Source organism: Mustela lutreola, chromosome 17 (assembly GCF_030435805.1).
Source record: "Mustela lutreola isolate mMusLut2 chromosome 17, mMusLut2.pri, whole genome shotgun sequence".
Classification (NCBI taxonomy): domain Eukaryota; kingdom Metazoa; phylum Chordata; class Mammalia; order Carnivora; family Mustelidae; genus Mustela; species Mustela lutreola.
Genome location: NC_081306.1, coordinates 6562724 through 6589811, shown reverse-complemented (window position 1 = coordinate 6589811; position 27088 = coordinate 6562724). Strand labels below are relative to the sequence as shown.

Sequence of the window (27088 nt, the reverse complement as noted above, 5' to 3'; positions counted from 1 at the left end):
AGAGGTTATGAGCTTCTACAAAAATACAGCAGAGCCTTGAATGTTGCTTTAGTCTTGTTTTACTCCATGAAAAAGTTTTGCCTGGTAGCACGCACAACACCAAGCTTCCGTACTGGTTACCGAGGGGGCAGAGCTGGCCTGACGGGACCTCACGGCACCATCACTGCTGGGCACTGACCTATTCCGGACAAGGCCTCGTTAGTTCAGCGATTCCGGCCCTTCTCTTCCTTGGCTTCCTTATCTAGTTGCTTTTATCTGAGTAAACTGTGTATCTTTTTTGTAAAGTGAATTAAAATCACTTGGGAGGGGTGCCTGGGTGGCTCAGTGGGTTAAACCTTTTCCTTTGGCTCAGGTCATGGTCTCAGGGTCCTGGGAACGAGTCCTGCATCTCACTCTCTGCTCGGTGGGGAGCCTGCTTCCCCCGTCCCCTCTCTGCCTGCCTCTCTGCCTACTTGTGATCTCTGTCAAATAAATAAGATCTAAAAAAAAAAAAAAAAAAAAAGATAAAATCACTTGGGTGCTCAGCAGGGGTATGAGTAAAGTAGCAGCTGCATGTAAGACAGTAAACAAGCACGGACGCCACATTTTAAATGATCAATTTTTCTGCAAGAACCTGAGCTGATAAAAGTACTCCCCCACTTTCATTACAGAAAATTCATTTCTACTTATTAAAACTTCATTTTATTAAAAAGGAAAATAGGCTTGACAGAGAGGCAGCTAGAGTCCAATTATATTCTATTAACCGCTGCATGGGAGAAGGTGTGGAAAATGGAAGGTATGGATGTCCAGGTGGCAGGTGTAGTGGAACACAAGCAGGCTGGATTTGCACTGGAGACATACCGTTGTCTTAGAGGCAGGCATGTGGGGAGCCAACAATGAAGTGTCCACCCGCAGGCCACTTAGTGTCTTACCCCGTCCTAGTGCATCAGTGCTTCACAGGTGTTGCCTCATCCATTCTCAAAACATCACAGGAGGTACCATTTTATATTCCCATTCAGGGACTATAACAACCATAAAGGTTGTTATTTGACCGTACATAGCTAATAAGCAGCAAAGCTCGCTCTCAAATCCAGGGTCTGTATTTATTTCGCATTCTGCCACCTGAGTCAACCACCATTTCCACTTTTTTTTTTTTTAAGATTTTATTTGTCAGAGAGAGAGTAAGCACAAGCAGGGGAATTGGGAGAGGGAGAAGCAGACTCCCCACGGAGCGGAAAGCCCAATGCTGGGATCAATCCCAAGATGCTGAGATCACAACCTGAGCCAAAGGCAGATGCCCAACCAACTGAACCACTGAGGCGTCCCTATCAGTCCCTTTTTTTAAAAAAATATTTTATTTATTTGACAGAGAGAGATCACAAGTACGCAGAGAGGCAGGCAGAGGGGGAGGGAGAAGCAGGCTCCCCGCCAAGCAGAGAGCCCGATGCAGGGCTCAATCCCAGGACCCTGAGACCATGACCTGAGCCAAAGGAAAAGGTTTAACCCACTGAGCCACCCAAGTGCCTCTAATTACTGCATTTTCTTAAAACTTCTTTTCTTTGCATTTTTCTCCTCAGTAACAAGCTGAAGGCAGAGGCCTAACCCACGGAGTCACCCAGGCACCCCCCTACCATTCCCATTCTTAAGAAAAATTCCAAATGTGATATGCCGAGTGGCAAATTCAACTTAGAATTCAGGTCTGTTTTAGGGTCCAAGGTTCTTTCTACCACATGACAATTTCACCTTCAGTATCTGATAATCATCAGTCCAAGGTTCACAAACCAGCAAGCTGACCTTTAAGCCAAGTTTAGTCAAAGTTTCAAGATAAAATCCAACAGAAAGGAACAAATGTCACAAAAATGTACTTTTGGTATTAATCAGAGGAACAAATGTGATGTCACTTAAGTTAGAAAGCAGAGAGGCTCTCCTGCCTCTCCTTCCATTATTTTAAATCACCAAGTCCTATCAATTCTGCTTCCCTACAGCTGTTTTTGTGCACAACTGCAAAGATTTCTGAATTATTTTGTTTTGGGTCCTTTGTACACAGCAAAGAGTTGGATTCTGCTTTATGAGTCAATGCAAATTAGTTTGATCCATTTATATTTATCAATTTGACATATACTTGGTCTCAGTGTTTCATTATTTCTATGATGCCTTCGATTTCTTTGTAGATTCTTTCTCAACTCTGAAAATGTGGTATCTGTTTCTATCTTTTCTGAAAATGTGGAGAGCTTCTATTTTTGATTTAGTGGGTAACTTTATAACTTGTTTAATCTTGCCTTAAAAAATTTTTATTGAAATATAGTTAATACAGAACAAGCGTAGTTTCAAGCGTACAGCACAATGATTCGGTATTTGTATATACTGCAAACTGATGGCGCGGCTCTTGATGGTAGAGCACAGTGACACTGGGTCAGGCAACAGTCATCTCCTGTCTGGCTAAGCTCTGGAAGTTCCCTAGATGATCTGCCCGGCTACCTCCACTCCCCAGGCGGCCACACTGTAGTCAGAGTGATAATCACCAAACACACATCTCACCATTTCCCGGCTTAATTCTCTGCAATAGTGAGCCCTCCAGGACAGGGGGGCTAACACTCAAACTCTTTAATTATCTATAAGGCCTTGGGGCGCCTGGGTGGCTCAGTGGGTTAAGCCACTGCCTTCAGCTCAGGTCATGATCTCAGGGTCCTGGGATCGAGTCCCGCGTCGGGCTCTCTGCTCAGCAGGGAGCCTGCTTCCTTCTCTCTCTCTCTCTCTCTGCCTGCCTCTCAGTGTACTTGTGATTTCTCTCTGTCAAATAAATAAATAAAATCTTAAAAAAAAAAAAAAATAATTATCTATAAGGCCTCCACACCACCCCTGGGGTCCACTCCCATCACCTCTGCTTGGTTAACTGTTATCTTTCATGTCGCAGCTTAAGAGATCACAGGCCTTCTGGAATCCGTTCCCTCCTGCCCTCTACCCTAAGACTGAAATGTTCTTCTACATATGCATTGCCCCCGGCCCCAGAACACTGTGCTGGGTGCTTGGCTGACAAGGGAACAATTTTATAAACAACCTTCTAGCCAAAGGATCTTAGGACCAAAAAGCATAGCAAGTAACTTAGTCCAACCCTTCTGTGACGCACAGTTTCCTGGTCGGACGTCCCTGTCTCCATTCCACCCTACTTCTCTTAACAAAGCTGGCTTTTCTTACTCTGGAGCGGGTGCAGTAAACGGTTAGCAGAGTAGGCCCAGCATACACACTGTAAAGCGCTTCAGGCCTGGCCCTCAACCACTCCTGCGCTCCTCCAAGTACACAGAATATCCTGCAGGTTCAGAGTACCTTTGCAGACCCCGGGCCTCAGCCAGGCCAGATCTTTTACGGCAACATGACTTCCAGTCATCACCTGTTTGTGTCTGCCTGAGGCCTGGGCCATACTGCGTCCTTGTCTGACTTCTGAGAGAGCTGTGGGGGCTTGGAGACTGAGTCATGCATGTGTCTGATGCCTACGTGACTGACCCCCAGTAAAAACCCTGGACACTAAGGCTTGGGGGAGCTTCTCTGGTTGGCAATACTTTATACGAGGTTTCACAACATTGTTTCTGGAGAAATTAGGTCCGTGAAACTCCACTGGGAGAGGACTATAGGAAACTTCTCCTGGACTGTGCCCTGTGTGCCTTTTTACTCTGCTGATTTTCATCTGATTCTTTTGCTGTAATAAATCATAATCATAAGTACTACAGCTTTTCTGAGTTCTGTCAATTCCTCTGGCAAATCACTGAACTTGAAAGTGGTCTTGCACCGTATCTGCCAGGACGCCGAACACTGGAGAACATACGAGGGACGGTACATCTACCACAGCAGTGCAAGGAAGGAAAGAGGCAGGTCATTTTTACAAAGAAACTGAGGCTCAGAGAAGCGAGGCAGACATGGAAATATCCATTTTAACCCCAAAAGACAGAAAAACACATGGCAGAAGCATTTTCTTGGCTCTCCACATCTGACCCCTCCACACACTCCTTTTGCTGCTAGTGGCTCCTGGATGCTGACCTTCTTTTCTAGGCTCTGTCCCTCTGAGGCAACCTTATCCATGTCCATGACCTCAACACTGTGATGAATACCAAACATTACTCTAGCTCAGATTTTTCTTCCAATTGCTGGTCTCTATTCCTAATATCTTACTGGGCTTTTCCGTATTGTGCACTACCCAAAATACTACACTTGACAAGCCTAAAATTAACTCAGTATCTGTCCACCATGCCTGCTCTGACTCCTGCATTTCTGCCACCATCACCTACATTACACTCCCGTGCTCCCATGCTCCCGCCCAGCAGGAGTTCACGGTCCCGCAGAGCGCTCAACCGAGTGACCACGCAGGTACGTCCCGGATGATCCCATGTTTGCCCGAGGAGTTGGGCTACTTACCCAGCCCTCCTATCCTTAATTCTAAGGCTCTTTCTCATGCATCCCCTCCATGTCCACTGCTTTCTGTCTTGCACTGCTTTGAGTCTTCTGTGCTTTGGAAAGCCACCACTTTCAAGTTCTAAATGACTGATGGCATCACATTGTCTGGGACTTGCTCCCTCCCACTACTCTGGCTTTGCCTTCCTCCTCCTCCTTCCCTGGCCCTTCACCCCTGTGACAGGCCCACACAACAGAACCTACCAGGCTGTCCTGTTTTTGCTTTACAAATGCTATTTACTCTTTGGTATTCTGTCTTTACTCCTTTGCATGGTCAAGCCAAAGACTCGGCTCAGCAGTCTCTCTGTGAAGCCCTTCCACACCCACTACACCCACAGTTCCTCATTCCTGACTCAACCTTCCAATGGACTTCACATTATCATACTATTTTTACCACCATATGGATTCACATGTATAGCACCTATCACAGCGTACTAAAGTTGTTCACAAGCCTTATTTTTGTGACCAAACAATGAGTTTCTTCAGGGTATTTTTCCTGGCTTACATATGCTCAACTGTATACATCCATGTCCATAAGTATCTACGTGTTCCAAGTGGCCTAGCACAGTCCTTGGAAAGCAGAAGATACTCCATTAACATCTGCTAGATGAATTGATAATATTAAATAAGATGAAAATGATGTTTCTAAAAAAAAAATGTAATTAACAGATGAAAAAACAAGAATACTGAATCTATATGATTTACACATAGCAATAAAATGTATCGAGAAAACATGCCATTATACAAAAAACTGGCAGAAGTCAAACTATGCTGGGAGTTTTTAATATTCTCCCCATCATACTAAATTGAGTATATGCTAAGTAGAATATTAGAACAATAAAACCAACTGCAGAAACCTAAATGACCATCAAAGGGGGAATAATTTTTAAAACACAAATGTATACTCAATCTCTATTTTATACAATCTGTAATAAAAGTTAATTTTGCTTTTTGATTTTAACTAAGATTTAATAATAAAGCATTTTTCAGTAAAGAGGAAAGGTTATAAGAGAATTTGGCTAGAAAAGCCATTTAAAATAAAATAAAGGCCTAGAAGCGCCTGGGTGGTTCAGTCGGTTAAGGATCTGGCTCTCAGTTTCAGGGTCGTGGGATTGAGCTGGGCTCCACACTGATGTGGAACCTGCTTAAGATTCTCTCTCCTCCCTCATCCCAGCCCTCCCTCTAAAAAATAAATGAATAAATAATAAATAAAATAAAACAAAGACCTAAATTTAGTAGTCTACAACCTTATATTTAAAGTACAAAATTTAAGAATGTTATTTCCTACCATGTTTGCTGGAGTTTTGATCCAAAGATGTGTTCACAGAAATGCTGTCCACTGTAGTCCACTTCCTTAGTCTTGACTGTGGCTCTTTAATACTGTTCATATCCATATTTACATTCAAGTTTGAGTTCAAGCCTAAAAATAAAATAATAGAAAACCACTTTATTTATTTTAAAGATTTTTTTTAAAAGATTATTTATTTATTTATTTGACAGAGAGAGAGAGAGAGAGAGATCACAAGTAGATGGAGAGGCAGGCAGAGAGAGAGATAGAGGGAAGCAGGCTCCCTGTTGAGCAGGGAGCCCGATGCGGGACTCGATCCCAGGACCCTGAGATCATGACCTGAGCCGAAGGCAGCGGTTTAACCCACTGAGCCACCCAGGCACCCTATTTTAAAATTTTATTTATTCATTTGAAAGGAAGTGAGACAGAGAGAGCACAAGCAGGGGGAGGTATACAGAGAGAGGGGAAGCAGACTCCCCACTGAGCTGGGAGCCTGACGTGGGGCTCAATCCCAAGACCTGAAGATCATGACCTAAGGCAGACGCTTAACCATCTGAGCCACCCAGGTGCCCAGAAAAACCACTTTATAAAATACAGCACATTTTCCTTCTGATACCATAACTTCCATTTTCTGGAAAAGCACATGTAACTAATCTGTTTTCAATCCTGTGAATGTTCCTTAATAAATATCACCCTGCAAATGTGGCACAGCCAAATGATTACAGACAAAGGCAAGGCAGGCAGAACAGACAGTCTGGGCCGCCAGCCAAGGCTGTGCAGAAATAACACAGAGAGAAGAGCCGTGGCTACATTATCAGAGAGCAACAAATAAAAATCCTTAACAGCTAGTCTACTATTCAATAACCCAATGTTTTCAAACCATCAAACTGTTAAAACCACAACTGTGTCAACTGTGGAAAACCATTTCTTCATATAATTTTGGTAATTTAAAAATTCCTTGATAAAAGAAGAGATAATTTAAAGGAAGCCAATTATTAAAGCTTATCTCCAATAAAAGATTTTTTTTTAAAAAGAGTTATTTATGTATTAGAGCAAGACAGTACATGCACAGAGGAGGCCGGGGCAGGGAAGCAGGAGGAGAGAGAATCTCAAGCAGCCTCCATGCCTAGCACGGAGCCCAACACCGGGCTCTATCTCACAATCGTGAGAACCTGACCTGAGCCAAAACCAAGAGTCAGACACTCGACCAACCACCCAGGCGCCCCTAAAATAGATCTCTTTAGCTATCCCCCAAGAGCACCATGCATGAAGAAATATTAATAAACACTTTCAGTTGTTATCTTTTGCTTGTAAACAATTTTCGACTGGCCAGACAAAAGACACTGTCACTTGAAAGTAAAAATGTCTTGCTCTAGCAATTGTACTTAAGGGTGAGACTCTCATATCTCAAAGCACAATTTCCTTGAACTTTGCTGATGACACACATCAGATTCAGATACCCTCTTGGAACAAGGATGGAATTTCCATCTTAGATATTCTGGTCAGAAAACTGACCTTATTAAGCCAGGGTTTCTTAAGTTTAATCCAAGGACCATCAATATCAGAATCATCTGAGATGCCTGTTACAAAAAGACTCCAGTGGGAACCAGAATCTTTGTTTAACACACAGCCATGCTGTTCCTATTCTAAATTTCAAAACAAATAGTTTTTAATACTTGGGTTTCATGACAGTCCATGTAATTGATAACAGGTCATTCAAACTTAAAAACTTTAACAGTGTGAATTCTCTAATATCATCCCTTATTTTTGGAGAGAGCAATTATATTTGCTGCTCTCTGGACTTGGCAAATTTTTCTGTGAACCTGTGAAGGTTCAGACAGTAACGATTTCAGGCTCTGTGGGGCACAAGGTCTCAGTGTCTCTACGTAACTCTGTTGTAGCAAAAAAGCTGCCACAAAATAACACATTAACAAAAGAGCAAGGCTGTGTTCCAATAAAACTTTATTTACAGAACCAGCCAGCTGGCCAAATTTGGTCAACAGGCTCTAGTTTGCCAATACCTGATTTAGACAACCATACTGCGTTTGTACAGGTTCAGCAGACTTCTTAACCAAGAAGTAGGGTTTTTTGTTTTTTTTTTAAAAGATTTGTATTTATTTATGGGGGGGGGGGGCACGTGTTCACCCAGGCACCCCAGGAGAAGTATCTCTATAAAGCCAGTCAGAACAGGAAATCCCATATTTAGAAACTTACCTCCTCAATGGCCCAATCTGTATGTCTAGTATGCAACAGCAAGAGTTACTTCCCTTCACTGGTAAGATCACAATGTCTCAGTGTACTTGAGTATTCTTTCACCACACTACTATTGTCTCTGGGATCACAATGTAGATAAATTCTAAGGTATTTATCTACATTGGTAACTGGCAAGGGAACTGCTTCCAGAAACCTAATGAGATTGCTAACCACTCCAAGGACTCAAAGTGCAACCCACATCCTAGCTGAGAGTCCACAGCAATACCAGGGAGAGCCAAAATGTGTACTGTCCAGCCAGAGTGAATTAACAGCAGGCTCCAGGCCCTGCCCACAGCCCGGAACATGCACACCAACTGTCTTGGACCCAGTTGGGCCAGCAACCAACCAAGCTGGTTTACAAGAAAACACGGTTATAGGAAAAGACAGAAAGAAAAAGCAAAATGAAGAGGGTGTGATCAAGGCTCAAAATAGAATCAAAGGCACAAAGGAGAAAAGAGACTCAAAGAAGAAGAAAACATTCAGGCCTGATATTTCCAGAGGGAATAATGCCTGGGGACAGAGCGAAGAAAGGAAAGAGGGAGCAACTGCAGGGGCGACCAAGGCAATCCTCCTCTAGCCGTGATTTTCTCCACGCAGACCAGAGACCATCCCACACTATGTAGGTGAGAATCGCAATTCCAGGTTCCGAAAGCAGAGATGTAACTGTTCCCAGCTGTCCCTGCAGAGCAGCGCGGCTCAGTGCATCTCTGGCACGTGGTTACTGCTAACCTTCCCTCTTCTACCCTACGATGAAGCTACCTGGGGCTTCAGAGCAACTTCATGTTTATTCTAACCCACTGTAAAAGAGCAGGGGGTTTGGAATCAGTGTCGTTTTTTTACACGGAAAGAGGCCTTCCCTGAAGCAAGACTACTGAACCGGCAAGAGGCAAAGCAGCTCTTGGAGAGGAATGGGTCCCAGGGCCGGCATGGTTTTCCCGAGGGGACAAAACTGTGCCTCTCAAGGAGCAGACACAGTAAGCCAGGGACCCCGAGCATCACCTGAATGTTCAGGGCAACGAGAAACCTACCTATCGGGAAGTTGCTGAAAGCATTTATTGGTGATGGCCCTTTTTGCAGCTCGGGTGTAGTGTGGGGCATGACATTCTCGAGGAAAGATTTCATGGCTGGCTGATGGAGTGGCTGCTGCTGAGATGGCGGGGTCTGCTGCTTTGCCAACAGGCTGGGATCGAGTTGCCGGGACTGCTGCATCATCTGCTGCTGCACGCTAAGAGGTCGACCCTAGAAACAGAGAGATGATTGGGAAACACGGTGGACAGAAAGGCTGCCCAGACAGCCACATATTCCTCCTCACTGCCAAATTCACTCCTCCTCCTAGGCAGGAAGTTGAACAATCAGCTGCATATCAGTTAAGAGGACTTTTAGGCAAACAGGAGACTTAACCAACCACGTATTCCACTCTATTTTAATAAAGGCATTTCGCATCTCGTTACAATTCTACTGCAATGAGTTCAGATTACAGATGTCATCTACCTGCTGGTCTTGCTGCTGCCGGTTCCCAGAAGGCACGCTTCTCTGACTCTGGGCCCTTTGCTGCTGCGCTAACAATCGCTGGAGGAAGAAGGTGAAAAGGCTGTCAGCGTCTCGGCGTCAGAGAGCTGCGAGCTTCAGGTGACTGCCGCGGATGCACACACCTACAGTGTAGCCTCATCTGGTGTCACCTCTCCCTGGGACTCCTGGCCTCAAGCCACCGTAGAATCCGATCTCTTGTTCAATATAAACTTGTACTTCATCAGGGACATTTTCCCCAGTCACCCTACCCCTGCCTCCCCTTCAGACCTGGCTGGGGGTCCTCACAGAGCATCTGTCCTTCGAGGTCATGGTCTGTCCTCACCCACAGACCATAAGCTCCCTGAGGGCCATAGCGCCGACTCTGTTTGCTGCAACACTTCCTATACATGGCTGACACCCAATAAACGTACAGGACTAAGGCTGTTCCTCTACTTACCTGTAATTGGGAGATCTGAGAAAGCTGGTTTAGTTGGGATAGCTGGTTCAGCATGGCTACCTGTTGAGGGCCAAAGAGCGGATTCAGGCCACCGTTGTTTGGTGCATACTTCAGCAATGAAACTGGAACCTTAGGATCACAACGGCAAGTTAATAATGTTGATCAAATAGGTCAAAACTAACTAAATGTACGGTGTATTCTGAACTGTCAATAGAATAATTAAATCTGTGGACTATTTACTTGGAGGGCTGGTAATGTTCTGTCTTCTTTTGCTTTACTGTTCATATATACTTCCCTGGGTTAACTAAAAGATGATCTTAAACCAACCCATTGACTTTGCTATTGTCCTGCTCTCCTTAAGGTGTTTTACGGAAGGGAATGGTAAACTTTAGGTTTCATTTAACTTGGACTCATTTTCTTTACCCTGCCCACATCCTTCTGTAAGGACAGCTGGTGCTGAATTAGCTGCACCTCAAAGACACAAGGACGAGCCATTAGCCGCCTCATTCAAATATGAAGTTTCTGCAGGTCAAGAGAAGAGAGGAGGGCCCGAGTGACTACCTGAGGGGAGAGTAATGGAGGAGGCACTTGAGCACGGAGATTAGGCTGAGATGAACTAAGAGGTTGTGCTGGAGGCTGCTGCATGCCCCGGGGTTGTGCTGCTGTGTTTCCAACACCGAACATACTGGGATTGCCATTCTACAAAAGGAAGCAACAGTGAAAGAATACCAGTGGGATTCTTCAGGGGCAGACATCCCAACACTACACTGTATTATTGATTTAAACACAGTAACTACATGTGAGAGAGATCTCATTACTTATATAAATCATTCAACAGAGAGCCTAAAATATACACGTGGACTTACCTGTCTAACAGAATTCAAGTTTTGCATACCCAGCCCTGCTATGGAGCCAAGGGCCTGGTTAGGTAGTGCACTATTTGAAGGGGGAAGCTTCATGCTTTGACTGGACATAAACTGCATGTTTTGGGATTCATCTGCTACAATGCCATCCTGAGTGGACAGACAGAAAGATGTGCAACACCAGCCAAGCAAACAAGCAGAAGGGAGAAATCATTGCAGGAACAGAAGAGAAGTCACGTGACATTGCAGCACCAACAGGAAACGGGTAGAAAACAGAAGAGATTAGTGTTAATTCTAGAGTACATGAAAAGAACCAGACATATTTTACGGGATTAAGAAGAAAATACAAATGCAATCCCTATGCTAAACTGAAACATAAAGAGGAGAATGAACTAAGAATCCAGTAATAGCACCAGATTACAGTACTTTATATTAAATGCCCTAAACCACTGATGAGAAAATTATGCTATTAAGTGTACTGGTTTATCAGCCACAGGGGTAAAACAAAACAAAACAAAACGAACAACTTACCTTATCAAAGTAAGGGCTGCGCTCCATGGAAGACTCTTTGGAAATCTGAGGCCGAGAACCAGGGCCTTTCCCGACCGTTCGATTGTAATCACCAATATTTAGGCTATGTTTATCTATCTCCATTCGTTTGTCCTGTAACATTCCTAAGAAATACAGGAAACTATGTTACTATGTGGGAAAACAATCTCATGGGTTTCAGATAAATTTATAGCAGAAAGCAAAATATTCACTCCCTGACATGACTTCTGCCTTGACAAGAACATGTAAAAAATGCATTCAATAAATTTGGCATGCCCAGAAGTAAAGTTGGGTTTAGCAGATACTGTTATTTTACTGAATCAATTAACTTGAAAACAGACCAGTACTAAGATGGTTAAGACTTCTTCGGTCATCTTTAATCTGCTTAATTTAGTAATAAAAACATAGTTCCCAGATACAAATAACAAAAACAGCCAAGACAAAGCACCACTGGATAGATGCCTACTATGTGCCAGGCACTGTTTAAAATGCGTGTTCGAATTTAATGCTGGTAACACTACTATTGTCACCTCCATTTAGCAGACAAAGAAACTGAAGACAGACTGGTACCCATTTTCCCCTCTCTGTTTTCCTGTCCATTACTCTCCTCATTTTGACTTCTCTGAAATTTTAAACTCAATTTCTTGTCAACCGAACCTGTTATTCCTACAGATTTCCTATCTCTAATAATGGCCACTTATTGATTGCTTTAATGGCTCTCAGCTCCAAAGTCACCCTTTTTGACTGCTGAGTGAAAAGCACATCTGGGCTCTTTACATTTTTCTTTTGCCAGGCTTTGTCAGTAGAGGGCGCTGGAGAGCCACTGAGGGAGGAAGTTCAATGTTCACCTGGCTGCTTCTCCACTGCCCCATTCCTGCAGTGCAGGGTGCTCAGCCACAACCCCTGGCCAGCGTCTCCCAGCATTTCCACATACCTCAAAACCTTGAGACACCTCTCTATGAACAGCTTTGCTCAGCACCCTAGAGGGCAGTCCCACCAGCACAGCAGCACAGCAACTTCTCTGCCATTCGGTGAGCCAAGGAGAAGGCAGAGCACTGGCCTCACAGAAACACACCCATATTCTGGGTATGAATTTGCTTTTCCCGGCTGTAATGCTTCTGCCACCCGTGGTCTTGCAGAAGGCTTAATTCTCACAGCACTGCGCCTAATCAAGCAACTCACTCCCCAGCAAAAGGAGGATAGTGAAGGGATCGTGTCCACAGGATCAACTGGTCTGACTGCACACATCATCACCCAAAAGTAGCTAGCCAAACTGATGGGCAGAACTGATTACAAAGCAAGTCAGGGGACAGCATCCTCAAAGGACAGGCACCTGGGTGGTACAGTTGGTTAGGCGTCTGACCTTTGAGTTTAGTTCAGGTCACGATCTCAGGTTTGTGAGATCGAGCCCCATGCCAGGTTATGTGCTTATCTTGGAGTCTGCTTGAGTTTTTCTCTCCCTCTATCCTTCCTGCTCGTGTTCTCTCTCTCAAATAAACAAATCTTAAAAAGAGAGAGAAGGGGAATAGGCTTCTGCCTCACAGGACACAGTGTCTTCCTCATTGCGAGAATATAGAGGTCTAGAAATCAAAAGGTGAGAATGAGAGTGGCTTCTCTCACTATTATACCTCATAAACCACTCAGAGAATTCTTGCTTCCTGGTCTGGCAACTCTGCAGGTTTGGAGATCTCAAGAGACAAAATGGTTCTACCAGGACACACGTCAGGCAGCTGAATTATAAGATGAACACTACACCTGGACATTTTGCCTTCCTGTGCCACTGAACCACAGGCAAAAAAGAGCTTGTGTATTGGCTGGCATGATTGATTCTGATCACCAAGGGGAAATGGGTTTTCTAATATAAAATGAAGGCCACAAGGATTCGAATCCAGGGGTTTTCGGGGGGGCGGGGGCGCTCTTCAGTATTTCCAGGCCCACTAGTAAAGGTTAACTAAAAACTACAGCAATCAAGAAAAGGCACATAAATAAGGGCTCAGACCCTCTGGGAACAGAGGTTTGGGTCACTGGACCAACAGAACACAGGGTGCTGAGGCAGCAGGAATGGGTGCCGCAAGAAAGAAGCCATGCACACCAACCACCACTTGGACCATGACAGAAACGTGGGTAGGACTCGCTCTGCATGCTTTCTATGGCTCGTTACACGAGTGTGCTCGTATAGGCTGACCACTTCTTCTCTTTCCCATTTATATTTTATTCACAAGACACTGAAAGTTAACTTTACAACGGAGTCCTTCAGTCTCAATTGTGATTGACTTTGAGCAGCCAATAATAAATGCAACAACTCTTGGGACTATGTCTATCTCAACCTGAAGGGAAGGGCAGACTTCCTCACCTGTAGGAAAGAAAGCTGTGCCTCGCTAAGAAGAGAGACAGTCGCTTTGCCACTACACTGGAACGGAAGTGTGTGCACAAGGATGCGTACAGAAGATGGGTGGACACAGGGTGGGGTGAACTGTACCAATCATCAACCCACTGCCTCTCAGCTCTCACTGCTCCCCAGAAATAAAGGGATCTAGACCCTTTACCTGTTTTTCCCTTTGCCAGCTGACACTGCAGCTCTGTCGGCAGAGGCCGCAGGAGACACCACCAGAAGACCGATGGTGCCTCCCAGGCCCCAATGCTCTCTACTGCAGCACAGGCAGCTGCCCCAGACACATGCCCCCGCCAGGCTTACTGCTCCCACCAGCATCCACTGTGGCAGTTCTGTAGCAGAGCTCAAGTGAGACACCTCCCCAGAAGACAGATATCCTGTGGTTCTAGTGTGGCACCACAGTGACATCTCTGCCATGTGGTGAGCAGAGGGCCAGGTCCCAGGGTCTGGATCTCAGCCCTGGCTCAGATGCACATTCTCTCTGTCCTAAAGTTAGTGATCTCTCCTTACCTCTGCTACTCTATCTTCTTTTGTGGTCCCTTTACTTCTTACTAGTCGAAACTTTACTATGAGAGTAATTCTTCATATTTATATTAATAAACCTTCCTGCTCAAATCGCTGTGTAATTCTCTCTCCTGTCTAGAATCGGACTGACAGAGTAACACTACCACCTACTAAAGGGTCCAGTCAAGGAAGCTGGAAATCTCTCCCTCCCCCTGCTCCTTCTGTTTCTTTCTCTCTCTCTCAAATAAATAAAATCTTGAAAGTAAGCAAGAAAGCAAGCTGGAAATCAGCTTTCACCACACCCACTCCCCCAACCCCCACAATGAATTGGTTCAGATTGGTTCTCAACTTTGTTGATCCTAATTCCTTCATCTTCACTGAATAAAGAGCCTTCCCACCTACTATCTTATTTAGAGCTTTGAAATCATCACTGGCTACTGCAACAAATCTCGAACCACTTTTGATACTTTTAGTATCTTTTTCTCAGTCTTCTGCCACCAATCTCTTCTGTCCTAGGATCTTTTCAACCTGTAGCCACATTTTTTTAAAAACATAAATCCCAATCATGTCATTGTCCTACTTAAAATTTCTTAATTCCATACCTCCAGAATGAAGTTCAAAGCCCCCACCTCCTCATGATTTAGCACCGTCCTCATATTCTAACACCCTCCCCTAGTCGAAGCTTCTCTCATCGACCACACTCCCACCACCACGATTAATTTATATTTCTTCTTCTATTGCATGGAACTACTTCCATTTCTCCAGCCTGGTTCAACTTGTCTCTGTCATATGATCTGGGCCTTTGCACCTACGGTTTGATAAATTACTAAGAGTCTATCACACAACCTGGATAACACCTTTTTGATCAGACTAGATCTGAGATCATCACAGACTACAATCATGATGACCTTAGACCTGCACAGTGGCTTGTACTTTGAAGGCAGTCCACTCATACACCACCGCACTCTAGTGTGCTAAGAGCACAGGAATGCTGCGACAAGAACTCAGATCTCCACTCTCTTGGTCCAGGTCAGTGCTTACTTAGAACCATGACATCACAGAAACATTTGTCCCTCCACGATAAATACGAACCCCAATGGATTTAACTTTTTCCTACCTCCGGAAAGATCCATCTTATTGCTCTGTACATTTTCTTCTGGTGAGTCTCTCTGAAGTGAGAAAACACAGTGTGTTAGCAGGTCTTAATTTATCAATGAAAATAAATTAAAGATGAAATTTTATACTTTACTTCACTATTTGTCAAAAATCAAGGACTGAAAGTCTTTTCACTGCGTAATAAGAAAAAATTTTCAAAATAAGATGTGATCAATATTTTTAGCTAAAATTATAAAAATAAAGGCGGCTTCAAGGCCAATTCTACTCTAACCTCCAGCACATGCATACAACTGAAAGACAGTAGTAACTTGTTAAGAAAACCAAAAAACCGTACTTAGAGTAAATTTACAGACCACCATTAAAAGGGGAGGGGGCTGCTAGGAAAATACACTTACCGAAAAACTGATATTTGAAAACTGTTTAACGAATGGATTTATCCAAGCTTCTTCTTGTTTGTTTCCACCTTTCATGGTTCCCTTTGGAAAACAAAAGAGTAGAAAGCTACCATGGCCACCTCTATTGATCTGAGCACAGTGATGGATTAATAAAAACTTCAAGACAATTCCCAACTCTCATTTTTAGCCAATTAAATTCTCCTCCAACAAACTCTTAGCAGAGTTGTTAACAATTACAAATCAACTTATTTGATTTTCAACTTCCTTTGCTGCAGTCCTCTGGTAGAGCTGTAATGTACAGAGAAATCTCTAAAGGCAAGTAGTCAGAAGGAAAAGACGGAAGCAAAGGGCCTTGATGACCCACAAAAAGAAAAAAGATCCTCAGAATAATGAGAATGGCTCATCACAGTTTCCAGTTTACAACTGGATGGTGCTCTAAGTACTTCAACAATCTGGATTTGTGGAGTTCTGACACCACACTAAAGTCAAAGTAGTTGTTAGGTTCCATAGGTTAGTCCAAAGAAGCCAATGTAACCAGTCATTTAATTATGCTATGAGCACTGTACTGGAAAAGCATCCCATGTTTCCAAATGAAAAGCTATTTTAAAATTTTAATTTGTGTTGCTGAGGAACATAGTACCCCAGCGGCAGCTGAGGCTGGGGATCCCCCCACCGCCAGCCCTGGTGCTGGCTGCCAAGGCTGGCTGGGCATGGGCAGTACAGAAATGATTTTGAGACATGTTTTGAGGGAATATGGTCCTTGATGATGAGCCTGGCTGACAGGAGGCTAGATGCCACAGGGATCACGGGGCCAGCCACTCTCGGTGTGTCACCTTAATTCCCCTCTCCCATTGCTACCGCCTGTTCCTTCCGACCATGGGACAGAACACAGCTTCTTCCCCCTCCCAAGCGCAGGTCTCTGAAGCAAGCACCTAACCCTCGCCCCGGTTTCTGAAGTCGTCCTTGATTCCTCTGTCCCCTACCCCCGCCCCCGCGCCTCAACGGCTGCTGAGGCCTTCTGTCCCTTCGATTCTGAAATGCCTCTCCAATCAGTCCCTTGCACTACACATCCACTCTGGCTTCCCAATGCAGGCCCTCACTTTTCACCTGAATGAATGCAGAAGCTTCCTGACTGAGATCCCCCAACTCTGGTCTCTCCTCTGTGCCAATTGTCTTTCATAGAATCACTGGTCAGCTTTCTTTAAAGAAAGTAATTAAAACAAAAACAAAAACAAAAAACCAACTCATGTTGCCTTCTATGCAATTTCACTGGCTCTATATTTTATACAGAATAAAGTTCAAATTCTTTGGCATGATAAGGAAAAGACTTTACTATCTGCCCTTAATCTTTTTTTTTTTTTTTTTAAGATTTTATTTTTATTTATTTACTTGACAGAGTGAGATCACAAGTAGGCAGAGAGGCAGGCAGAGAGACAGGGGGAAGCAGGCTCCCTGCTGAGCAGAGAGCCCGATGTGGGGCTCGATTCCAGGACCCTGAGATCATGACCTGAGCTGACGGCAGAGGCTTAACCCACTGAGCCATCCAGCAGTCTCATATCTGCCCTTAATCTAACTACAGAGCCAGATCTCTTGCTACCTCTTTCCAGAAGTTCTACAGGCTACTAGTCAGGCTACTATTTCCCTGGCACACCCCACCCACAGGCATCTTCCAAACTCAAGCGGTCACTCCTCGGCCCTCTCCTACAGCCCCACACTAGACTCTGAGCTCCTCGAGGGTGCAGCTCATTTCCTAGTGTTTTTGAATCCCCAGCACCAAGCACAGTACCTGGCACACAGCAGAGGCTAAATAAGTGTTTGCAGTTGCTTTCTAAAAGATTTTTACTAGCAGAAACAAAGGAGAAAGAGTAAAAAGGCTACACACCCTTTCCCTTCTCCTTTTTTTGCCACTCAGACCCTGTAAGGAAAGACAAAGTCACAAAACAGCATGGTCCAGTGGGAAGAACACAGGGTTTGGAATCGGAAGACCTAAACTTAAGTCCTTGCTCTGTCACTTACTAGTTAAGCATCTCTGGGCAAGTCACCACCTTTTCCGGTCTCAAATTCCTCATTGGTATTCTACCTCGGAAGGTCATGAGGATCAAATGGCTTATGTAAAATATGGGAAAGCACTTCAAAAGCTATATGGAGAGGCAATGGGCAAATTCAGCCACATGAAACATATTTTTAAATGAAAATGGTAGGCCCTAGACTGAGAATCCCAGGATTAAAAGGGAGGGACCCTGGTAGGCAGCTAGTGGAACTACTGGATATTTGACCTCTAAGGTCAGGGGTGGGGGAGAAGGGGGCGAGCGGCTCTCAAACAGGGTGGGGGCCTGGGCACATATTCTGAAAATGGTTCCCAAAAGAAGCTGACACCAGCATCCAACCGCACGTGTTAAGAACCAGTGTTCTACGTCAGTGCTTCTCAGCTCTGGCTCTGCATCAGAGACATCTGGGGTCCGATTTCCAGAACTGTAGGAGGCCTGGGGTACAGGAAGCCGTACTTGTAAAGAACGCCATAGGGCTCTGATGCACCAGCAGGTCTGGGAATAAGATCTGTCCGCATATCAGAGAAAAATCAAACTCTGCTCATTCCTAGGGATATTTGTCACAGGACCTTCCGGGGGAGGGGGAGGGCTACGGATGGGGGATGAAAAAGATGGTTATTCTGGATAAAGGGGAGGTCAGGACTGCAGGTGAGGTGGAATGGGAGACGAACTGGCAGCGCCAACGGAGAGTCAACTCGGAGATCTGCCCTTCTCTTCACCCCCACCACTGCAGGCACCACCCTGGAGTGAGGGGTTGTCCCAGGCAGCACTGATGGAAGGGGAGGAGGAGAGAAATCCCAAGCTGTAGCAGTGGGGAGAAAGGAAGTTCCTGCGGTCTTCCGTTTCCTAGGTGGCTGCCCATACAAGAGGCTATAACCAAGTTGGGGACTGCCTACACTGTACTGATTGCCATAAATGGGCAGGAAGAACACTAATTTTCTGAGGGTACACTACCTGTGGAATTTAAAGTTTCAAGAGCTTTGCCCTTGAAATGTTTACCTTCGATGACATTTTCTTTGTATATGGTGGCCAATTTAAAGAGGAGTTAAGCTCTTGAGATGAATTACTATTCCACATTCCAATCTCTACATCTTCTTCCTCTTCCCAGCCAGCGGGGCGGTTTCCAGGCAATGGCATATCATCACCACACCAGCCATCTTGCATAGATTTTGGCCCTGATTGTGGATTTTTGATATAAAGAGAAACATGCTTTAATCAAACAATTCTTTCTGGAGGATGAGCACTCATTAAGGGGGCTGGGGAATTAAAAAAAAAAAAAAAAAAAGAACAAAAAAACCACTTTCATTTCCCTTCCCAAATCTACATGGTAGAATGCATGTTTTATACTGAGTTGAAGGTTCCACTAAACAATGTTTTTTGTTTAAAGTAATCTCTACACCCAATAAGGGCCCCAAATCCACAATCGTGAGATCAAGAGTCATATGGTCTACCAACTAAACTGGCCAGCCGTGCCTAACAAAGAAAGAAAAAAAAATTTTGAGAAGTTTTTTTGAATCAAAAATTTCAGGGGTGCCTGGGTGGCTTGGCTTGGTCACTTAAGTGTCCGACCCTTGATCTTAGCTCAGTTCTTAATCTTAGGGTCGTGAGTTCAAGCCCAACACTGGCTCCACGCTGAGTGCGGAGCCTACTTTAAAAAAAAAAAAGAAAAGAAAAAGAAAGCAATGAAACATCTCCTTCACTTTTTACAAACAGAAGACTCCTAATGTGGAACAATGGTGGCCTTCTTGTTCATACTCATTTAACAATCTGGATGGCAACACACAGGGCAGAGAGGATCGAGGAAATTTCAAAGAATTCACTTTGATAGATATTTTCAAAGACAACGGCCACAGAGTGTTACAAGTCATAAGCAGAAAAGTATCTCAACTCTACACTCAGCCTTGGAATTCCTATGGAGTACCCCACACACAACTTAAAGGACAGTGACAACGTTCATCCGAATGTTGCATCAGGTCACTCCTGAACTTTGTTCACTTTCTCTGTAATACTCAGGGAGTAATCTGGAACCTGAGCCAGACAGTTTGGATATGTGTTCACATGATTATATATCCAGTCTCTCAAGTTGGATAACATGAAAGTTGGTTGACTAGGTAATCTTATTTGATAAAATATAACTTAGATTTAGTGAATACATGCGAATCCTTATCAATTAACACAGTTCTAAGGAAAGATAAGGAAATTCAGAAAGCTGAAAAGAGCAAACCAAGTTATAAATTCAAAGAGGCAAACAGTGAATCATCTAGTATAATGAGACACAGGTACATTTATCAATGATATAAAAATTATCTGATTATTTAATTACAGACAATGAGAGACCACCACTGCGACAAAATAGCTACCGAGAATTATCAAGAACTTACCAGATTTGCTTAATGCTTGAGGACCAACAGAGCTGGAGCCCCACGTGGATGTGCTGGATGCCGCAGCAATGGGCTCCCCCCAGCTGGGACCACTGTCTATGGGTTTACCCCATGCTGAAGTACCATTATCCACAGTTGTGGCTGGAGTAGAAGGCTCCCCCCAGGGCTCACCCCAGCCTTTAGAAAGTATGGGAAAAGAAGTCATCAGCACATGGTAGGGTGGTGCGGTGGAATAAGGGGCAGTAAGGAATACTTAGGGAACAAAAGATGAAGACCTTCACATTCACAGATCAAATAATGATGCTGTCATGGGCAAAAAAAAAAAGGGGGGGGGGATCTGTTTTATGCAAAGATGACAAATCATTTCCCATTATCATAATTTAACTACACGGTGTGAATTTTTTTTCCCATCTCTTCTTTCATAATTGCCCTCTGGGTATAGACCAGATTGTTTAGAATGACCTTAATAATAGCAAGCCTCCTCCTTTGAAGATAAATTTAATTTCTGGAAAAGTCAAGTCATTCTGAGCCAAACCTACTGAATCCAAGCAGGTAATCAAGCTGGGTAAGTGCATGCAGCCTTTCAACATCACTGTTCTGGGGCATAAATAAATAAATAAATAAATATCTACAAGACTGACTGACATACCTAGGCATCTTATTTTTATAGGTGTTGGACAATCCTCCTTAAAAATTCTGAGGTATCAGGTTGTGCAAAGCAAAGCCATAAACATTGTTCAACAGAACCAAAATAGGATTTCCCTTAGACACATACCAGTTTCTTCTAAGAATTAAATCTAAATTAATACAATAAACTATACCTGGAGGGGGTGGGGGACTGGATGCTGAAAGGTTTGCTCATGAAAACACTCCTATCACTACCTCTGAAAAGGGACTATTACTCAATAAAACATCATTAACAAACAATGCATTCCAATGACACTTAATGAAAATGCCATTGTCAAGATAATCTATAGATAGGAATTAGCTTCTGGTTATGAGAGTGGGAATATGTGGGAATAGGCCAGAAAGGTATTACCAAAAGTTTTAAGTACACAAACATACACGCTGTCTAACTAACAGTTAGACGTGGATTTCATGCCTACTTCAATAAATCCCTTCCAAGGCCAAACATAGCACCTGGTATTTAGAGAGTATTCTATCTGGATGCTTATTTATTTTGTTATTTGTAATCAAATAACAAAACCAAAAAGTAATGGCTTGACTCAGAAGAACTAGGAAGTGGAGGGCCCTCCCACTGGATAGCACTTTCCAGACTCCACCTTCTGAAGCCTTCCTAGCAGAGAAGGGAGACTCACAACCAACAGGGACCGCAGGCAGAGCTCGGATCCCTGTTGTTAAATGCTCGGTCTACTATTTTCTTCCCTAGAAGTTTCTCCTGGATTAGAGGGGGAAAGCTCTTGGTGTGCATATTCAAATACTCTGTTCAACAAATCCAATGTAGCCACAGTACGTTGAAATGAGGCTTACAATAGTGTGAACTATCTTCTAACACGGTCAGACTCCATCACACGGAAACTTACCGGAGCCACTGCCTGCCTCTTTGTTTGAGATGGCACTTGCAGACGGCAGCAGCTGGTGTACCTGTGCTTGCTGGTCTGAGCGGCTGCTGCCATTTGGGACGTTTTTATTCCACATGTTCACATTTTTGTAGTTGTATTTGCTCGGATCTCCCCAAGCTGAAGTTCCGTCGTCAATCTCCATTTTGCGACGTATGGATTCGGGGGATGGTTCCTCCCAGCCTGTGGGCTCTTCTTCTTTTGTTGGGGCTGGTATAGGTCCTCCCAGCCAGCCGGTACCAGGAGGTTTGCCTGTAGCTGGGGGGATTCCCCAAGACCCGACAATGTCTTGTTGCTTGTTCCAGTCTGGAGAACTGACTGGCTTTGACGAATCTCCCCAACCTAGAGACTGATTAGACTTTGGAGGATCTCCCCATCCCTGGGAAGGATTAGGGTTAGAAGATTCATCCCATCCTGATGAATTATTTGGATTTATGTTATTTCCCCAAGTAAAGGAACTAGTTTTACCAAGTTCGTTCCAACCAGAAACGGACCTGTCACTGTCACTACCTCCTGAGCTAGATTTCTTATTAGCCTCACCCCAATGGTTACTCCTTGAAGTTTCCCCCCAGTTTTCACCAGCAGAAACGGACCACCCTTGGTTTGATTTTTGTCCATCACCCCATCCCTGTTTGCTCTTTTGCGAATCATTGCATGCGGACTTCCCTTCTTTGCTGTTCCCCCACGGATGGCTCTTGGCCGTTCCTGTAGCAGCAGAGTCATCTTCCCATCCCCCCTGGCAGCTTGAGCCTTTGGAATCTCCCCACCTCAGAGCAGGTTTGGGATCTCCCCACCCCGATACAGATGAGGTATCATTACTAGTAGGGCTAGTCTTCTCTATACATGCCCCTGAGTTAAAAGTCTGTGTTGCAGAGCTTCCCCAGGCCTCTGTCCCATTGTCAGTCTTTCTTTCCCCTCTAGGTGATGTTTCTGTATCCCAGGCAGTATTCTGCTTAATAGGAGTCTGTCCCCAACCAGAGTTGGAGAGGACACGTGGATCCAAGTCAGTTCTGTTTACGATGCTTTGGAGTAATGTGTGCTGATCAATTTTTCTCCTATCTCTACTCTGACTTTCCCCAGTTGCTTTCTCCTCGAGGCGTCCAGTGCTTTCTGTACTACCTTCACTCTCCACTGTACCTCCTGTTTTGGCCCACACACTGTTCTGCTCATTTGTCTGAGATGTGGCAGAACCCTGATCCTCTTCCTCAGTAGATTTCCATCCGTTTGTAAACTTCTTACCGTGGCCATTTGCACTGTCATTGGAATGCTGATTGCTAGGCGGTTTGCTCCACTCCACGCTGGGTATATTAGTGCCAGTGTTTTGTGCGGGAGTTCCCCATCCTCGTCGACTTCCTCCAGAATTTGCGCCATTTCCACTTCCCCACGACGCACTCTGGGAATTCGCTGCCCCAGACTCCCACACGCCTCCTCCTTTATTTGTGTTCACTTGAAAGTTAGTGCCCATAGGCCCATTTATGCCAGGCTGCATTAGAGTTGCATTCACAGTGTCACCATTAGCTTGGCCGTTAGGGCTCGAACATTTGTCTCCAGAGTAATTAGAACCATAGGCACCCCACGTAGTACCGTAAGAGCCTCCGCTTTTCGGCTCTCCATTGCTAAGGTGAGAAAGGGAAGTGCCATTCATAACCGACGGAGCCTGTATCTGAGGATGATTCATTGTGCTCACACGCCAGGCCCCTGTATTACTAGGCAGTTCATTATTCTGTACTGAACCGGAGTTTGGTAAACTAGAGGTCATAAAGTTAGTAGTGTTATTTGGTCCAGTCATCTCAGTGGTAATATTCTGAGGTTGACCACTGAATGAAACCTGCTGTGTACCACTTACTTCAGATTCACAAGTTTCCTGAAGGCTTCCCCAGGTACCATGGGTGGAAGAACCACCCACTTTAGAGTTAATACTCTGATTGTTAGGCATCTGGCCTATGGTACTGCACTGAATATTGATGCCAGAACTACTGCTCCCTACAGGCCCTTTGAGGGCAAGTCCGTTGTTGTCTAATACTGGCCAGGCACCATGGTTGCTAGCTGAATTCAAAGTGCTTGGATTTAACCCTCCATTTGATGAAGAACTTACAGTGCCCCAAGCATTCATTCTATTGTTGCTACTTTCTGATTTGCTTTCAGGAGCATCCACAGAGACCTGACATGTGCTTATTATGGCTCCATGGGAAAAACCCCATGGCCCAGTACTACTTCCATGGCCCACATTATTGCTGCTGCTACCAACCACAAACTTGTTTTGGGAACCAAGTCCAGTGCTATTCCGAAGGCCATCTTTTTCACCGCCGGAGCTCCCTGAAGCCATGATAGTGATGTTTCTCTCTGATTCAGAACTGGAGGCAGAATCAGCATCCATACATTCTGAAGCCAACTCTGGATCACTGCCAGGGACTGAGGGCCATGCTTCTTTTTCAAGGGAGTCGTTTACAACAGCATTCTTACAATTTGTGCTAGAGTCACTCGGAGAAGACCCAGGTCCCCGCTGCGAATTTTCATAATGGGATCCTGAAGTATTGTGGTTTATATCTAGAATAAAGGAGAAGTACAAAAGTTTATGCAGTATTTGAAAAGATGATAAATATGTTATGAATGTATGTGGTCCCTCGACATTAACTTGGCCGTATGGTTACAAGGGCACTACTTATATCCCAGCTACCAACTTTTCTTTTCCAATCAGTAATTCCACACGGGCAGGGTATTTTGCTCTTTTGTTCACTGCTGCTATCCTAGGAGCCTAGGGCAGTACCTGGAACGTAAGAGCCCCTCTCAACAGATACCTGCTGAATGAACAAACTGCTATTTATCAGCAAGTGAAAGAATTTTGGTATGAGCAAGAACTAGGTGGTAGTACTGTATTAGGATAACGAAGCAACCCAAGCCTAGCGGCCTGACATGGGAATAGAAGGGGCTGGGAAGGCCGTGCGTGAGGATAAGTGAACAGGTCGAATGTGACTACATGGATTAGAAATATATCAGAAATCCCTTCCTGTCTTGCCATTCTTAGAGGAGCTTTTTCATGCCAACTGTTTTGAGTATTAGAACAAGTTTTTATAAAAACTACAAAGCCTCTTCCATTTTATTTCCTTTTCATTAGTGTTTTTATTCAACATGAAATACTGCAACACAAGTACAAATTTTTTTAGCTGCATTCTCCTTCCTAAAAATTCTTAATTTACCTTCATAGCCATGTTTTAAAGATCACAGAATTATGATGATTAAAAAATCAAGTCCTGACACTAAACACCATTAATGACAGTCAGAGAATCCTATAATCTTGGGCTCACTGCTATATATTATCATCTAGTAGTTTTCCTGCAGGTAGGGGGCAGGCAGTTCTCATGCTTCTAACACTTCCCCAGATTCATTTCTCTCATTCGGTTTAAGGATCTGGTTCAAAAGTTCTTCAGAGATATTAACCTGCATAAGATGTCTGCATTTAAACTGTCTTTAGGGAGTTGCTTATATTGTAGTTCCTGACTAGAGCAGTACTCAGAATCCCACATAGTGATTTTAAATAACACATATGCTCAAGTCACATCCCAGACCTAAGGAACCAACCACCAGGGATTAAAGGCCCAGAAAACAAATAGAACTCACTACCGGTATACTGCTAATATGGAAAATCAGGTTCATCTAGCAACATTTTCTCTCAAAGCACAACTGTCAAGCAGCAAAACACTATGAGCTAGAAAGAAGAGCAGAAAAAAGGACTAGAGAGAGACCAAAAGTGTATATATAATTCACCAAATACATGAATCTTAAAGTTCCATAAGAGACTCTGATCTCCACTCCCTGTTTGGGAATCACTGTTTCAGGCTGCCAAATGAAGTCTGTCATCTTTCAGTGCCCGTGTGAGAAGGTTTTTCTCAAGAAACACAGGATACCTAACAGTCTGTCTCACAGGGTAAAAACAAACCAATACGCCAGCACCTGCACCACCAGCAACACCATTCAGCACAGATCACGGATCACGTGTTTTCTGAGCATTTCTGTCACTGACTCCTTGGAACAACCCTAGAGCGCAGATACACCCTTCACTTTGTAGATGGGGAAATCAAGGCCCAGAGGTTAAGTTACAGCAAATCACAGGAGGAAGGCAGAATTCAGCAATGGGTAATCAAGCAAGGTGGCTGCGAAGGCTGGAACTCTCACAGACACCATGACTCAAGCTCTGCGGAACAGGGCTACCAACAGTACCTCTTTACTCAGCTGTTAACTGTACTGTCCTACGTGAAGTATTTAATTCAGTGCCAGCTTCAAAGAAGGGCTCCACAAGGGGCAGTTTATGCTATAGTGATTAAGAGCAAAACTCTGCAGCCTGACTGCTTGCATTTAAAGGCTGCTCTACTGTTTCCTTGTGATCACAGACAAGATCTTCAATCTTTTTGTTCCTTAGTTTCCACATCTGTAAAGTAATAATAGTAAGAGCACCTGTCTCAACAATTGCTGGAAAACTAAGTGGTTAATAATTAAAAATGCTTTGAATATCTGATTCTAATTAGGTACTTAATAAATGAGGGCTGTTACCTTCACTAATTAATATATATTGATGACTCTCATGATTTCTTCAGTCCTGTCTCCAAATCACATTTTTCACTCTACCACGTCTACCTCATGAAGAACAAATTTAGAAATCACACAGCCTGCTTACTTTAAATCTCTACTTATGGATCTCAAACCGGTTGAATGCTAACTCCTGGATAATTCCCCCACAGATGACTCTTCTCAAATTGGGGGGGGGGGGGAAATCCTGTTTCTTTATGGTTTTCTTCATCTCAGTAAGTTTCCTAAAACCTAAGATTTATTCTTGCTCACTTACTGTATATGGTCATATGCTCACTTACTGTATACACCACCAAGTCCCAAATCCATCCACATTTCTCCAGATCTAACAATCAAGCCACCATCACCATCATCATCACCTCAAAGATGTGAGTAAAAGTACCTGTTGCCACTTTTTGTTTTTTCACACATACCAGTGTTTCTCGCCACATCCACCCAGCAGGAGTAAGAAAGTGTGATTGGGAATGTCAGACAAAACGACCTAGACTGCACACAAAAGGAAAGACCCAGAATTTAACAGTGAAACAACAGAAGCATTCTCATACCAACAGGGAAAAAGCGGTGTACTTGCCCTCTACACTAGTACTCAGGCTTGTGCTAGAAGTACTGGCTGATGAAAGAGGACCCAGAAAAAAGGTAAGGATAGTGGCAAAGAAACAAAATGATTCACATGTAAAATGCAATAGTTTTCCTGTATACCAGAAGTAGTCGATGAGAAAATATAACTGAGAAAAGATCCTAACTCTA

At 44.0% G+C, this 27088-nt stretch overlaps 1 protein-coding gene across 12 annotated transcripts in view; it reads right to left on the bottom strand.

The window, feature by feature from the left end:
• Positions 1 to 27088, bottom strand: part of TNRC6A (trinucleotide repeat containing adaptor 6A) — a 104624-nt gene that overhangs the window by 13338 nt on the left and 64198 nt on the right. For 9 of the 12 annotated variants that reach the window (XR_009349334.1, XM_059155170.1, XM_059155162.1 and 6 more), the window contains 13 exons: positions 21722 to 24304; positions 20178 to 20354; positions 18796 to 18971; positions 17631 to 17663; positions 15749 to 15829; positions 15355 to 15406; positions 11324 to 11466; positions 10796 to 10942; positions 10491 to 10628; positions 9930 to 10058; positions 9455 to 9532; positions 8992 to 9202; positions 5711 to 5842 (listed from right to left, as the gene is read on the bottom strand). Coding sequence is in view for 11 of the 12 variants with exons in the window: in XM_059155170.1 (XP_059011153.1) it covers positions 5711 to 5842; positions 8992 to 9202; positions 9455 to 9532; positions 9930 to 10058; positions 10491 to 10628; positions 10796 to 10942; positions 11324 to 11466; positions 15355 to 15406; positions 15749 to 15829; positions 17631 to 17663; positions 18796 to 18971; positions 20178 to 20354; positions 21722 to 24304 (4080 nt within the window). In the remaining variant the exon portion in view is untranslated. The remainder of the gene's footprint in view (positions 1 to 5710; positions 5843 to 8991; positions 9203 to 9454; positions 9533 to 9929; positions 10059 to 10490; positions 10629 to 10795; positions 10943 to 11323; positions 11467 to 15354; positions 15407 to 15748; positions 15830 to 17630; positions 17664 to 18795; positions 18972 to 20177; positions 20355 to 21721; positions 24305 to 27088) is intronic. The other 3 variants (XM_059155165.1, XM_059155163.1, XM_059155169.1) reach the window with 3 other exon arrangements.